The sequence below is a fragment of the Urocitellus parryii genome, chromosome 4, assembly GCF_045843805.1.
Source record: "Urocitellus parryii isolate mUroPar1 chromosome 4, mUroPar1.hap1, whole genome shotgun sequence".
Taxonomy (NCBI): domain Eukaryota; kingdom Metazoa; phylum Chordata; class Mammalia; order Rodentia; family Sciuridae; genus Urocitellus; species Urocitellus parryii.
In genome coordinates this window covers 59,653,076-59,669,791 of record NC_135534.1, presented here as the reverse complement: position 1 = coordinate 59,669,791, position 16,716 = coordinate 59,653,076, and the positions used below count along the sequence as shown (strand labels likewise).

General features: G+C 35.6%; 1 protein-coding gene across 1 annotated transcript; it reads right to left on the bottom strand.

Moving 5' to 3' along the window:
* Positions 1-660: 660 nt before the first annotated feature.
* Positions 661-1,629, bottom strand: Or52b2 (olfactory receptor family 52 subfamily B member 2). The gene has a single exon (XM_026414377.1). The coding sequence runs from the start codon at positions 1,627-1,629 to the stop codon at positions 661-663; it is 969 nt and encodes a 322-aa protein (XP_026270162.1).
* Positions 1,630-16,716: the final 15,087 nt, after the last annotated feature.

The following is a 16,716-nucleotide window of genomic DNA, read 5'->3' as shown; positions in this document are numbered from 1 at the left end:
ACAATAAGGAACAAGCCATCAGAATATACTGCACATATTTAAAGATTTGTATAATATGTACTAGACAGGCAAAGCTAAGAACCTTAGCTTGCCTGGAGAAATTAACTAGAAAAGACCTCATAGGGAAGGCAATTCTTAAATTAAGATTTGAAGAATGAGATGAAATTTTCCAGGTGGCTGAAGGGTATGCCCGGCTGTTTTTAAAAACACCTGCCATTGTATAAGTGGGTGGAAATCTACTTCCTTCTGTATGAAGAATCAATGAACATTTGGGGATTTTAAAAAATTGGAACTTTTTCAGATGTTAAATACAAAATTATTTTCATTCATTTGTTTAAAACCTACCTTAATGTAATGAATGTTCAGTTTCCTGTGCTTCTAGAGTATATCTAGTCTATTGAAGACACCAATTGTTCATATTAGAGGTATGTATACTTAATGATCATTTTGGATTATAGGGAGGAATGTATGAAGTTAAAGGGAGAAGGAGGCAAAAAGGAAGAGTTAGATGAGAAAAAAAGAAAAGTTGGGGGAGGAGTAGTATGTTAAGTAAAAGGATTAAAAAGTGGGAAGAAAAAAACCACTCTAAGTCCAGGAAGTCTGTGTATTTCATACCTAGTTTCCTAGAAGGAGCTGGGCATGAAAATTCTTGGGGACTCATCAGCCTAAAGGGGAAGCACAGCACCAAGTCTTGATGCCAAAGAACCAGTGAATTACACTCTCCCTAATCTGCTTAGTCTTCACACCATAGACAATAGGGTTGAGCATTGGTGGCACCACTACATAAAGATTGGCCAGCAGTATATGGACATGTCGCGGAATGTTATGGCCAAAGCGGTGGGTCAATAAGGTAAAGAATGATGGGACATAAAACATGAGGATGATACAGAGGTGAGACCCACAAGTGCTGAGGGCCTTGTGCCGAGCATCCTGGGAGGGCAAACGAAATACTGCTTGGAGGATCAGTGAGTAAGACACAGCAATGAGAATAACATCGAAAATGACCATGACAATGGGCACTGAGAAGCCATACCAGATGTTAACAGTAATGTCAGCACAGGCTAAGCGGGCCACTCCAATATGCTCACAGTATGAATGGGGGATGATATTGGTTTGACAGAAGGGTAGTCGCTTTAGCAAGAAGATCACTGGGAAGATGATGCAGAAGCTTCGGATGACAATGGCCACAGCAATCCTTCCTACAGCAGGCCATGTTAGCACGGTTGTATATCTCAGAGGGGCACATATGGCCACAAAGCGGTCAAAGGCCATGGCTAACAAGATGGCCGACTCCCCCACAAACATTGTGTGGACAAAGAAGACTTGGGTGACACAGGCATCAAAGGTAATGTCATGAGCATGCAGCCAAAAGATGGCTAGGGCCTTGGGTACAGTAGTGGTTGATAGCAGGATATCAGTGATGGCCAACATAGACAGGAAGAAATACATTGGCTCATGAAGATTACGTTCTGTGATGATGACCACTATCAGCATGCTGTTCCCTAGGAGTGCAGTGATATACATGAGGCAAAGGGGTATTGACAACCAAATGTGATAAGCCTCCAACCCAGGGATGCCAAGTAAGACAAAAACTCCAGGATGGAAGATAGTAAAGTTGGTGTAAGTCATGATAAACATTATGGTTCTTTCTATAGTGGCTTTTGCATCTGCTGAAAGTGACAGAAACAGAAAGTATCCCTGAGTATGTGCAGAGATTAGAAGACATCATGATTTTCTCAACTGCTATACTCTTCAGCAAGTTCTCCTAGAGAATACTCACTGGCATAGGAATGACTTCTGGCCCTTGGTGCTTTATTTGTATATAGAACTTCTATGGCAAATTGTTTCAAGAAACAACAAAGGTTGCACTTTCCTTCTATCACCACATGCCCCATGATGTTGGCCCCATTCTATCTTTTTTTTCTTTCATCCATTTTTCCCTTTCCACATTATTAGTTGTCCCCAAACCATTTTATACTTGTCCCTTTCCCCCAAGATTTTACTCTTTCTGTTTATCTGAATTTCCCTCCCCTTCTATGTCTTTACCCAAATTTTATGCTAAAATACCTCCTCTTAAGATATACCACTTTGTAAAATGTTCATAACAATATATCTCCATCCTGAAGACCTATTAGCTAAACTAAATTTTAACTTGATTATATTTAATCATATTAAGTTTATCTGGCTATTACCTTGAACATTTCATAGAACACTTGCACCTGTGGCTCCGTGTGCATGGAAATGGAGTACCAAGTGAAAATTCAGAAGAAACCTAAGACATATATTTATCTGTTCTGACTGAGTTTCACATCTTCCCTAAAGGCAGCTAGCAACACCAGTGAAACCAAGAGGGCCAATTTTCATGATACTCCTTATGAACATCTCATGGTCTTTCCCAGACAGTTCTATACAAGTGATTCTTGATCTCGTTTCCCATAGAAAACTAAAAGATTCCCAGGGAAACAATTCTGAATAAAGTCAATCAATACACTCTGCTGCCCCGTCCTCTACTGGCTCCATTAACACAGCCTTCCTTCCCATGCACTTCTTCCCTAATCTCCAGAAAGAATCAGGTTTCCCTGCTACTAAAAAGTGTTAATTACAGAGCCCTTCTTGTTTTAGCCTTCCAACCAGGTAATAATTGTTTCCTTCAGAAGCTAACTACCTATCAGTTATTAAGACTACAGAAAGGATTAGTTATTAGACATCTACAAGGAGACATGAAGAAAAGGAGCATAGAGAGAGTATGGAGAGAATCAGAATAAAGGTATCAAATAAATACTAGCTGGTTTCTCTAATAAAGATATTCAGAGAGGCCCAGGGAAGAAGTTATATGAAGGAATGAAAAAAACCTCAATCTATAAGTCTATCCTCCTGCCTCTGCAAATATTCTAAAACATAACTTGCTGTTGGGAGGAAACAATGGTACTTCAGGTGAGTACAAGGAAAGGAGCAGTGCCAGATTACAACAAGTAAAGACCCCAGTAAAGCTAATAATTTGACATCTTCCAAACCAATATATTTTAAATATTTGTTTAACTTCTACTCACAGGATAGGCTGAGGATTCCTGGGATATGCACAGAGAAGGATAAGTGGTAACATTGCTCTCCCTCTATTTTATTAAAGTGTTGATCTCAATTTTTTTTTAAAGAGAGTGAGAGAGGGGAGGAGAGAGAGAATTTTAATATTTATTTTTTAGTTAACGGCGGACACAACATCTTTGTTGTTTTTTTTTTTTTTTTTTTGTATGTGGTGCTGAGGATCGAACCCGGGCAGCACGCATGCCAGGCAAGCGCGCTACCGCTTGAGCCACATCCCCAGCCCTGATCTCAAATTTATATAAGCAAAATTCCCACCAGAAAACAAATTCAGTTTCCTTAGAAGGAAATTTATTGGATATTTGCCTTCCCACTAACACTCCCAACCCTACTATTTACATATCCCTTCTCAATAAAATAGTAAGGTACCAGATATAGTCCTCATAAGAACAATTCCTGCCTTCTGCTTACAATTCATATATCATATTACCCCAGCAGTGAGAGACACTATATACCCAAGGCAGCATGTTAGAGGGGCAGTGAGTCCTGGATACCATTAATGAAGTTATGAAAAGAAGCCCACTACCTATGGAAAGAATATTCATTTTATTCAGTGGCTTCTGAGGGCTCCATCTCAGCCATGCTGCTTCTCTACCTACACCTTGAAAGGGTTCTTGTTTGAGAAAAAAGGAACCACGCAGGCATAAATAGTCACATCCAAAGGTTTACAGAAAGTATCTACCAAAGCTCTAAGAGAAATTCCAATAGAGTGAGGAAAACAAAGGAGCCAGAATGGTAGAGAAGAGGCCAGGAGCCATAGTGAATGGGAGAGAACACAGCACAGTAGGTGAGAACATTAAGTTCTAGAACCAGGCTTACCCCGTTCATTTTCCAGTTCATTCCTGACTAGTTAGATGATCTTGGGCAAGTCACTTTATTTCTGCATGCCTCCCTTTTTTTTCAAATTCATTTATAAAATGTGGGCAATAATAAACTTCATGAGGTAATTGTGAGGATTAAATGATTCAATATATATATAAGGTCAGAAAAATGGTTATTATTGTTTATTGTTATTATTAAATTGGCCGTCATCTTATTGTATTTTTTCCGGTATGCAAAACACCTTAATAACTATTTAGCCACATTAAAGTCCTATTTTTCACTCAAATATTATCAAAGAAAACTCCTTTCCCAGGAGGAAAGAAGAATAAAGGGAATAGAAAAAGTATCCAAAGAGAAAAAAGGAGCCCAATACCAGATCTCTCAGATGGAACTGGTGTCTTGTACTCAGACCCACGGGCTTTGTAGGGAGCACTAGGCAAGTCCACCAGTGATGAACTTAGCTTGGCTCAGAACTACCTAATGGATTTCCTTCAAGTGCTCTAAAAAGCACCCATCTGTCTCAGAAGAAGAAAAGAGAAACTATTTCTATCATTTATAGAAGTCCAAGGGACATCACGAAGTGACAGGAATAGCTTCAGCTCTACAACCAAGTAACTAGAGTGCAAACTACCAGAATCAGTCTAGGCTAAGGAACAATGGAGCCACTTCCTGCAGCCTCTGACTAGATTCTGCTTTCCCTTTTTCTTCCCAGTATCTTCTTTTCTCCCTTTAAGTACCTACCCAGCTCTATTTTTTGGTATTACTCATTTTCTCTTTAGGGAGCTATATAAAGGCTTTTAAAGTCCTCACTCAACCCCAATTTAGAAGACTGTCTATTAAAATTCTCTATTAAGAATAACAACATATTTAAATGTACCTATCTACAGACCACATCAGATATAAAGGAGTAACTATAAAGGAGTTGAGTTACTTTTTTGCCTATTTTTATTACCTAGTCATCTGTTTATAGAAGTATTAATTTCACTTTGCAATTTCCTTGCATAGGTATTTCAGATCTCAAGAATTTTTCACCACTCAAGTTCTTTACAATGTACAGTCTCTACACTGAAGGCATATACCTAATGGACAAAACAGCTACCTACCCACCTCTGGGCATAAGGATAGTCTCTGTCTGCAGTGCAATAAATGGAAGGATTTGTTTTTATGTCGCAAGAAATTTGTTTCCTTTTATTAAACATTTTCAGTAATATACATTAATTGTACATATTAATGGGGGTCAGTGTTACATACATTTATATACATCACATAATGTGATATTAAAATTTATAAATGGCTTACCTTTTAATATATGAAGAAAATTTATATTTATACTTTAATGACCTCCCTCTTGCTCACAGGCACTTAAAAACATCATATAAGATGCTTTCATAATCTAAAGCAAATGCTTTAGATTTGCTTTAATCTTTTCTATGTTGAAGAGGCACTGAGATTCCCTTACTCCACTGTCATCCCTTTAATAGTGACTCAGGTCTTTTTAATTATTTATTTTTAATTAGCAAATAAAGATTTTATATATTTAAGGTGTACAACATATGTTGATACATGTATAGTACACTGTATGTGGTATGGCTAAATAAAGCTAACTAACGTGTATTGCTTCAGACCCTTATTTTGTGGTGAGAACACCTAAAATCTACTCACAGAAATTTTAAGTATAGAATATATTGATGTACAATGGATCTCTTGAATTTATTTCTGCTGCCTAAATGAAATACTGCTTGTTTTAACCAACATCTCTCCAAACACCTACCTGATCCCAGGCTCCAGTAACCACCATGGCTCATGTTTTTAATGAACAAATGCCTCAAGAAAAATGCCCACCTACACTTTTTTTTTACTCCCAATAAACATTTTAGGGATTTTTTCCAACTTGAGAAATCATATGGTAGTGTGTCATATGTAAACATCATATACTATAATCCATGCATAACCTCTTCCTCACCCAATGTCTGTATTTCTTCTGCAAAATGAAGGACAGAAAATAGAATGAGGAAGATCTTTCAGGTTTAGAAACGCCTTACCCCAGATTACCAAGAAAAATTCTTTCAAGAGTGCTCCTCACTTTGTGACTAAAAATTTCCTAGCACTAAGCAGAGCCCGGCACATTATATATATTTTAAAAAATATTTGATCAAATAATCCATGGAATAAGTGAGTTAATCTTTCTCCAGTAGCTTTCATTGCTTCACCAAATACAAGATAGTGATCAAATTCTGAACCATTTTATGAATAGTTCCCACTGATATTCCCCTTCCCTGGTACAGTGTGATTCTGATGGGTCTATAAACTTCCCTCGAACCTGCAAACAAGCAGTCTTTTCCTCCTCTTCTTCAGGTGCTTTTCCCAGCACCTCTCTATATTCTCATTTTTATTTCTATCAGTGTCTACCTAGTTCCACTTGTGTCTCTCCCAATACCCACACTCCCCACCCCATGGCATGTTATGCTATAATCCTTCTCTCATCCTTTGACCCCTTTCCCCCCCCCCCATATCCATTTCCTCTGTCCCAGGCTCAGGCTCTTTCCTTTACATATGCTATTAAATACACACACACAAACACACCCCTTTCTCTCTCCTCTCCCACCAATCTCTTCTGCCACTACAATGCTCTGAAACTTACCTACTACATCACAGTATCATCTGATAGACTGTGAAAGTGGTAAAGAAGAGCTAAAAAAATATTTGCTTACTCTGAGAGAGTAATAATGATATGAAAAGAGAAGGTTGGTGACTAATTATGTTGGCATGAGGGGGGGTCTCACTGCTCCTTCCTGTACAGAACCCTTATATCTAGAGACTGAGAAGCCATCAGCTTCCTTCCTCTGGAGACAAGTGTTTGGTACCCCCTGGGATTATTGAGCATATAGTCAGTGAACCATGTGAGAAATAAAAACCCTTCCACTGGTGCCAAGAGGGAGCACTAATTCTAGGGATAATTAGTACCCCCAAACAAAAAGCACAAAAATTATTTGAAGACACAAGAGCAATAACAGAAATCCCAGCAATAAAATAATAACAACCAACATTCATTAAGGCCTTACTATGTCCCATTACTGTAGTAAGTTTTTAACATAAATTATCTAACTTAACGCCCAGAACAACTCAATGCAAAAATGCACTGTTATATTCATGTTATATTCATTTTGAACATGATAAAACAGAGGCCTAGAGACACTAAGTAGCTAATAAAGAGACATATTAAGGTAAATATGTAAGTGTTCAGACTCAGTCCTGAAACACTGATTAAGGGAGATAAGTAATAATTTTGAAGAAATCCTAGATGGTCAATAACTCAAGGAATCAAATGAAAACCACAGTGAGATACCACCTCCTGCCCATCAGGATGACTGTTATTAAAAAATTAAAACTTTTTTTTTAGTCAGAAAAAAAAACAACTTCTGGTCAGAATGTGGAGAAACTGTGCATTGTTGATGAGAATGTAAAATTACACAACTGCTGAAGGAAAGAGTATGGTGGTCTTTAAAAAACAGTATGGTGGTTTTTCTTTAAAAAGAAAAATACTGCATGATACAACAACTCTACTTCTGGGAATATACCCAAAATAATTGAAAGATGAATATTGAAGAAATATCACATGCCATATTCACAGCGGCATTATTAAAATGTGAAAGCAACACAAGTGTCCATCAACAGATAAATGCATAAGCAAAATGCAGCTATATGGAATATTATTGAACTCTTAAGATATCAGAAATTCTGACACACACACAATCACATTGACCTACTTTGAGGACATTATTCTAAGCAAAATAATCCAGAAATATACTGTGTGATTCCATTTATATGAACTATTTATTATAATAGTAAAAATTATTAAGACAGAAAGAATGGTGGTTGCCAGGGACGATGAGGAGAGGGAATGGGAATTTGTTTAATGGTACAGAATTTTAGTTTTGCAAGATGCAGAATTCTGAAGATGAATGGGGGGGTGCTATTTCCACGATAATGTGAATATACTTAGTATCTTCAAACTGTACAATCAAAAATGTTTAAGGCAGTAAATTTAATGATATTTATCTTTTATCACATAAAAAACTGGGAAAAAAACACAAAATTTATCATATATGAGTACTTAAGTACAGTATTCTAACACTGTTTAGAAAGAGAATATTCTTCCTAACACATCTTGTAATTTTGGGAATAAAGTAATCACTAGGAAGCCAATACAAGAAAAAAAGAGAGAGAGACAGAATGGCATAAACCCAGAAATTCCAAGAGAAATAATAATATAAGTCCACAGAAGCCTTCAATAGAAATTCCTTTGCTACTTCTTTATAAGTAGCATAAATAAATAAATAAATAAATAGATCAAATATCTATCAACAGGAGATTGAATAAACAAATTATGATATTTTCAGACAACAGAATATTATTCAGCAATTAAAATGCAGAAACTACTAAATATGCAGCAAGGCAAACTAAAACTCAAGATCCCTATATTTAATAAAAGAATCCAGACACAAAAGGCTACATACTGCATGACTGCATTTATATTAGGTTCTACACAAAAAAAACTAGTATATAGTAATAGCAATAAGAATAGTAATTGCTTCTTAAATGGGAGGAAGCAGAGAGGAGTTTCTTTGGTGAAAATATTCTTGATACTGAGAGGAATGTTAGGTGACAAGAGTGTCTGTATTTGTCAAAAGGAGAAAATTTTTGAGCATCAGAAAGAAGTAAACAAATGGAAGAAGCAGAAATATGGAAAAATTCTTCTCATGGAGTTTTTGTATTATATGCAATGATTAAAACAAAAGTCACAACATCATCTGATATTCAACATGGTAACATTTAAAAATGGAAAGAGTAAAGGAACAAACAATTGATAAGATTTCCACTAAAAAGTTGTACCAACAACAGATGAGAATGAGTGACATGTATATTTTAATTCACAGAACAATTACTAAGAAAACTATGCAAGTCAAAGCACTATAAGTAAAAGAAAAAAGATGTAATCCTATTAGATTTCAAGTTATCCATAGAGAGGCAAGAAAACAAACAGAAGACAGAAAAAAAGAGAGAGAACAAACAATAAAAGGGTAGACAAACTCTAACCCATTAATAATTACCTTAATTGTAAGTTATCTAAATATACCAATTAAAAAAAACAGAGATTGGCCTCCTCAAATTATTCTATGAAATAGAAAAGGAGGGAGCACTGTCAAATTCATTCTATGAAGTCAGTTTCACCCTGATTCCAAAAACAGACAAAGATATATCATGGAAAGAAAACTTCAGACCAATATCCCTAACAAACAGATGCAAAAATTCTTAATAAAATATTGGCAAACCCCATTCAAAAACATATTTAAAAATAGTGCACCAGAATCCAGTGGGTTTCATCCAGGAGAGGCAAGGATGGTTCAATATATGCAATCAATAAGTGTAATTCATCACATAGAGTTAAGGACAAAAATCATGTGATTATCTCAAGAGATGCAGAAAAAGCATTAGACAAAGTCCAGCCCTCATTCATGTTTAAAACACTAAAGAAACTAGGGATATAAGGAAATTAGCTCAATATTATAAAGACTATATGTGACAAATCATACTGGAGAAAAACTGAAAGCATTTCCTCACCATTCCTATTCAACATAGTCTTTGATACCTTAGCCGAAGCAATCAGAAAAGAGAATGAAATTAAAGGGATACAAATAAGAAAATAAGAAGTCAAATTATCCTTATTTGCTGATGACATGATTATATATTTAGAAGGGCCAATAAACACTACAAAAAAATTTTACATCTGATAAACAAATTTAGCAAAGTAGCAGAATATAAGATCAATATACATAAATCAATCACTTTCCTATATTCTAATAATGAATCTGCATAAAAATAAATTAGAAAAACTATCTGATTCAGAATAACATAAAAAACTTGGAAATAAATGTGATCAAGGAGGGAGAAAACCTCCACAATTAAAACTATAAAACACTAAAAAGGACCTTAGAAGATGGAAAGACCTCCCATGGTCTTGGATAGAGAATTAATACTGTCAAAATGGCCATAATACCAAAAGTGTTATACAGATTCAGTATAACCCCTATAAAAATACCAGTGACATGCTTCACAGAACAAGAAAAAAAAAACAGTTCCAAAATTCCTTTTAAAAAAATAGGATACCTAGAATAGTCAAAGCAATCCTGACCAAGAATTGTGATACAGGAAGCATCACAATACAGGACCTCAAATTATACTACAGAGCTGTACTAACAAAAACTGCATGGTCTCAGCACCAAAACAGTCATGAAGACAATGGAATAGAATAGAAGACTAAGAGACAAATACACATACTTACTGCTATTCCATACTTGACAAAAGTACCAAAAATACATGTCAGACAAAAGATAGTCACTTTAACAAGTGATGCTGGAAAAACTAGATATCCACAGGTAGAAGAACAAAACTTAATCCCACTATCTCTTATCCTGTACAAAAGTCAACTCAAATGGATCAAAGACTTAGGAATTAGACCAGAAATTCTGAAACTGCTGGAAGAAAATATACTCCTACCATTCCAACATGTTGGTACAGGAACTAAGCACGTAGCAAGACTCCTAAAGTATAAGAAATAAAACCAAGAATCAGTAAGTAGGACAGCATCATATTAAAAAATTTCTGCACAGCAAAGGAAACAATTAATAGCATAAGCCTACAGAAAGTGAGATCTTTGCCACCTCCTCCTCAGATAGGATATTAATATCTAGAATACAAAATAATACCAAAAAAAATAACCCAATTGATATATGGGACAAAAGAACTAGAGAGACACTTCTCAAAAGAATAAATACAAATAGCCAAAAAGAAAAATGGAAAAATGCTCAACATCTCTAATAATCAGATAAATGCAAATCAAAACTAAATTGAGATTTCTTCTCATTCCACTCAGAATGGTAATCATCAAGAAAACAAAAAATGATAAATGTTGGTGATGATGTGGAGAAAAAAGTACATTGTCAGTAGGACTGCAAATTAGTACTGGAAAGCTGCATGGAGATTCTTTCAAAAAAGTAGAAATAGAACCACCATATGACCCAGCTATCCTATTTCTTAGTCTAAATGTAAAAGATCTAAAGTCAGCATACTGTAGGGATACAGCCCTGTCAATGTTCATAGCAGTGCAGTACACAATAGCCAAGTTATAAAACCAACCTAATTGCTCATAAATAGATGAATGGATTTTTTTAAATGTGGTATATATACACAATGGAATTTATTTAGCCATAAAGAAAGAAGAAATTATGGCATTTTCTGGTGAATAAATAGAAATAGAGAACATTATGCTAAGTGAAATAAGCAAGACTCAAAAGGTAAAGGGCCAAATATTTTCTTTCAAATACAGAAGCTAGACCAAAATATCAGGGTAGGAAGGAGAGGGGGGAAATTCAAAGAAAACAGAAAGGGAGATCAGTGGAGTAGAAAAGGGGATTGGGGAGGAGGAAGGGGAAGAATGAAAAAGGAGAATGGTGACTCCGGCAAAGAACTGCCTTTTCCAACCATCAGACTACTACAGGAGCCCAGGCCCAGCCCAGATCCACCCACAGTGACTTGTGTAGGACCCAGGGTCCAGGGTAAGTCCAAGATCATGCCCCCCACCCCACTATGCCTAATCCACTTCCATCTTGGGACACTGCAGTCATCGCCATAGCCTTCCCCACTAACTTTTTGACAGTAGACAGGGCCTAGAAGTAGCTGCATCTGAAAGAGTGTGAGGCCCACCCTTTCAGCCCCATCTCTTTAAGACATTGCTCCCATGTTGGGGCACCTTAACTATTATCTTATTGTCTCGAGTTACCTTGGCTATTGCCTCCACCACCTTTAGATGCAGTAGCATACATTGAGGGACACCAGCAGGGTCTGGAAGCCCAACATCAAGGTGGGGCATAGACAATCTGCACATGTACTACAAGAATACAGAGAAGAAACTAATATCTCAGATTCATGCTGCAAGAAAGAAAGACACATAGACAACATGAAAAAAACAAGAAAGGAAAGTGCCCCAAACAAACCAGGACACTATAATAACAGAACTCACGGCCAGCAAAGTTGATGAAATGTCATAGAAGGTTCATAATTAAAATGTTCTATGAATTAAAGAAGGACCTAAATGAGCAAATACAAGCAAACCTTGATCACTCCAACAAAGAGATAAGAGATCAAATACATGAAGCAAAAGATTACTTCAAGAGAGAGAGACTCTGAAAAAAAAGTCAGAAATCCTTGAATTGAAGGATACAAAAAATCTAAAAATAAAAAACTCAATAGAAAGCATAACCAACAGACTATAGCACTTGGAAGAAAGAATGTCAGATAATGAAGACAAAGTATACAATCTGGAAAATAAAGTTGATCACACAGTGAAGACAGTAAGAAACCATAAACAGAACATCCAAGAATTATGGGACAGCATCAAAAACCAAATCTAAGAGTTATTGGGATAGAGGAAGGCACAGAGTTTCAAACCAAAGAATGCACCATCTCTTCAAGAGAGAATATCAAAAAATTTCCCCACACACACACAAAAAAAATTTTCCCAAGCATGAAGAAGAATTGGAAAATCAAATACAAGAGGCCTACAGGACACCAAATTCACAAAATTACAACAGATCTACACCAAGGCACATTATAATGAAAATGCCTATCATATAGAATAAGAATAGAATCTTAAAAGCTACAAGAGATAGGAATCAAATCATATATGGGGAGACTAATTTGTAACTCAGCAGATTTTTCAACCCTTACCCTCAGAGTCAGATCATGGAACAACATATACCAAGCTCTGAAAGAAAATGGATACCAACCAAGAATCTTATATCCAGCAAAATTAAGCTTTAGATTTAATGATGAAATAAAAATCCTCCATGATAAACAAAAGTTAAAATAATTTACAACTATACAGCCTGCACTACAGAATATCCTCAGCAAAATATTCCATGAATAGGAGATGAAAAACAATAATGAAAATCAGCAGAGATAGGTATAACACTCAAGAAAAATCAATTCAAAGGAGAAACCAAGTCACATTAAAAACCAAAAATAAACAAAAATGGCTGGGAATACAAATAATGTCTCAATAATAACCCTGAATGTTAATGGCCTAAACTCACCATTCAAAAGACATAGACAAGCAGATTGAATTTAAAAAAAAAAAAAAACAATATGCTATCTCCAAGAGACTCACCTCATAGGAAAAGACATCCACAGACTAAAGGTGAAGGGTTGGGAAAAATCATGCCACTCACATGGACTGCAGAAGCAAGCAGGGGTTTCCATCCTCATATCAAATAAAGTAGACTTCAAGCTAAAAATCAATCAAAAAATGGTAAAGAAGAATACTACATAATTCTCAGGGGAACCATATACCAACAAAACTTAAGAATTATAAATATATATGCCCCAAACAATGGAGCATCTACATTCATTAAACAAACTCTCCTCAAGTTAAAGAGTCAAATAGACCACAACACAATAATGTTGGGTGACTTTAACACACCTCTTCCGTCACAAGATAGATATTCCAAGCAAAAGCTGAACAAGAATTCATTTCTCTCCTTGTTTATTTTCCCATTCCCCTCACAACCTCTTATATGTAATTTTGTATAGCAATGAGGGTCTCCCTTCATTTCCATGCAATTTCCCTTTTCTCTCCCTTTCCCTCCCATCTCATGTCTCTGTTTAATGTTAATCTTTTCTTCCTGCTCTTCCTCCCTGCTCTGTTCATAGTTGTTCTCATTATATCAAAGAAGACATTTGGCATTTGTTTTTTAGGGATTGACTAGCTTCACTAAGCATAATCTGCTCTAGTGTCATCCATTTCCCTGCAAATTCTATGATTTTCTCATTTTTTATTGCTGCATAGTACTCCATTGTGTATAGATGCCACATTTTTTTTATCCATTCATCTATTGAAGGGCATCTGGGTTGGTTCCACAGTCTAGCTATTGTGAATTGTGCTGCTATGAACATCGATGTGGCAGCATCCCTGTAGCATGCTCTTTTAAGGTCTTCAGGGAATAGTCCGAAAAGGGCAATAGCAGGGTCTGCAATTTGCATTTGGGGTAAAATTGGGAGTTCATAACCCACTTCAATCTAATGTATGAAATATGATATGTCAAGAGCTTTGTAATGTTGTGAACAACCAATAAAAAAAAGCTGAACAAGAAAACTATAGAACTCAATAATACAATTAATAACTTAGACTTAACTGAAATATATAGAATATTTCATACTTCAACAAAAGAATATACTTTCTTCTCAGCAGCACATAGATCCTTCTTTAAAACAGACCATATATTATGCCACAAAGCAACTCTTAGCAAACATAAAAAGGTAGAGATACTACCCTACATTCTATCAGATCATAATGAAATGAAATTAGAAATCAATGATAAAATAAGAAATAAAAGCTATCCCAACACTTGGAGACTAAATAATATGCTACTGAATGACAATGGGTTGCAGAAGACATCAAGGAGGAGTCTAAAAAATTTTAGAGGTGAATGAGAACACAGATACAACATATAATCTCTAGGACATTAGGAAAGCAGTTCTAAGAGGAAAGTTCATTGCATGGAGTTCATTTCTTAAAAGAAGAAAAAGTCAACAAATAAATGATTTACTTAACATTACATCTCAAAGCCCTAGAAAAAGAACAAATCAACACCAAAGCAATAAAAGACAGGAACTAATTAAAATCAGAGCTGAAATCAATGAAGTTGAAACAAAAAAAATTGAAAAAATTGACAGAACCAAAAGTTGGTTCTTTGAAAAAATAAATAAAATTGACAGACCTTTACCTATGCTACTGAAGAGAAAGAGAGAGAAAACTCAGATTACTAACATACATGATGAAAAAGGAAATATCACGACAGACACTACAGAAATACAGAAGATAATTAGAAATTATTTTGAAAACTTGTACCCCAATAAAATAGAAAATATTGAAGGCATTGACAAATTTCTAGATACATATGATTTGCCCAAATTGAATCAGGATGATATACACAATTTAAACTGATCAATTTCAAGCGACAAAATAGAAGACACCATCAAAAGTCTACCAACCAAGAAAAGCCCAAGACCAGATAGATACACAGCTGAGTTCTACAAGAACTTTAAGAAAGAACTAATACCAATACTCTCCAATTTATTTCATGAAATATAAAAAGAAGCAGCACTTCCAAACTCATTGTATGAAGCCAATATCACCCTGATTTCAAAACTAGACAAAGACACATCAAAGGAAGAAAACTTCAGACCAATATCTCTAATAAATATAGATGCAAAAATTCTCAATAAAATTCTGGCAAATCGAATACAAAAACATATCAAAAAGATCGTGCACCACAATCAAGTGGGATTCATCCCAGGGATGCAAGGTTGGTTCACATACAGAAATTAATAAATGTCATTCATCACATCAATAGACATAAAGATAAGAATCATATGATTATCTCAAAAGATGCAGAAAAAGCATTTGACAAAATACAGCACCCCTTTATGTTCAAAACACTAGAAAAACTAGGGATAACAGAAACATATCTCAACATCATAAGGGCTATCTATGCTAAGCCCCAGGCTAACAACATTCTAAAATGGAGAAAAAAAGAAAGCATTCCCTCTGAAAACTGGAACAAGACAGGATGCCCTCTTTCACCACTTTTATTCAACATAGTTCTTGAAACACTGGCCAGAGCAATTAGATGAAAGAATTAAAGGGATACACATAGGAAAAGAAGAACTCAAAGTGTCACAAAGGGCTTAAAATCAGCATATTGCATTGACACAGTCACATCAATGATTAAAGCAGCATAATTCACAATAGCTAAACTGCGGAACCAACAACCTTGATGGATAAATGGATGAAGACACTGTGGCATATGTACACAATGGAATATTACTCAGTATTAATAGAGAATAAAATCATGGCATTTGCAGGTAAATGGATGGAGTTAGAAAATATCATGCTAAGTGAAGTAAGCCAATCCCAAAAAACCAAAGGCCGAATGTTCTCTGATATTCGGATGCTAATCCATAATGGGGGGGGGGTGATGCTAGAGAAGAATGGAAGAACTTTGGATTGGGCAGAGGGTAATGAGGGGAGGGGATGAGGGTGGGGTGGGGAGAATGGTAGAATATGATGGATATTATTACCCTATACCCATGTATAATTGCATGACCGGTGTGACTCTGCATTGTATACAGCCAGAGGAATGAGACGTTGTGCTCCATTTGTGTACAATGTGTCAAAATGCATTCGGCTGTTATGTATGACTAATTAGAACAAATAAAACATTAATTTAAAATTAAATGACATAAGTGTGTTGAAAATAAAAGGACAGAAAAATATAACATGCAAATGTTTACCCAGAAAAAATAGGAGTGACTATATTAATTTCAGATAAAGTGAACTTCACAGCAAAGGGAATTACTAGCTACAAAGTAACCCAATAATCAGTTCACCAAGAAGACATATACACACACACCAAAGCACATATCCCCAAAATACATGAAGCAAAAACTGAAAGAATAAACAAACAAAGTTCAACTGATAAAACTTCTAGAAACAATAACAACAAGGACACAGAAGAACTGACCAACATGATCAAACAACAGAATCCAACCAACGTATACAGAACATTCCATCCAAAAGCATAATATAATTTTGTTTTCCAAGTACGCATAGACATTCACAAAAATTGATTCTATCCTGAGTCATAAAACAAGCCTCATCAAATTTAAAAAACTGAA

Excerpts from the sequence above, each read along its gene's own strand:
- Or52b2 (XM_026414377.1), bottom strand. The coding sequence starts at position 1,629 with ATGACTTACACCAACTTTACTATCTTCCATCCTGGAGTTTTTGTCTTA.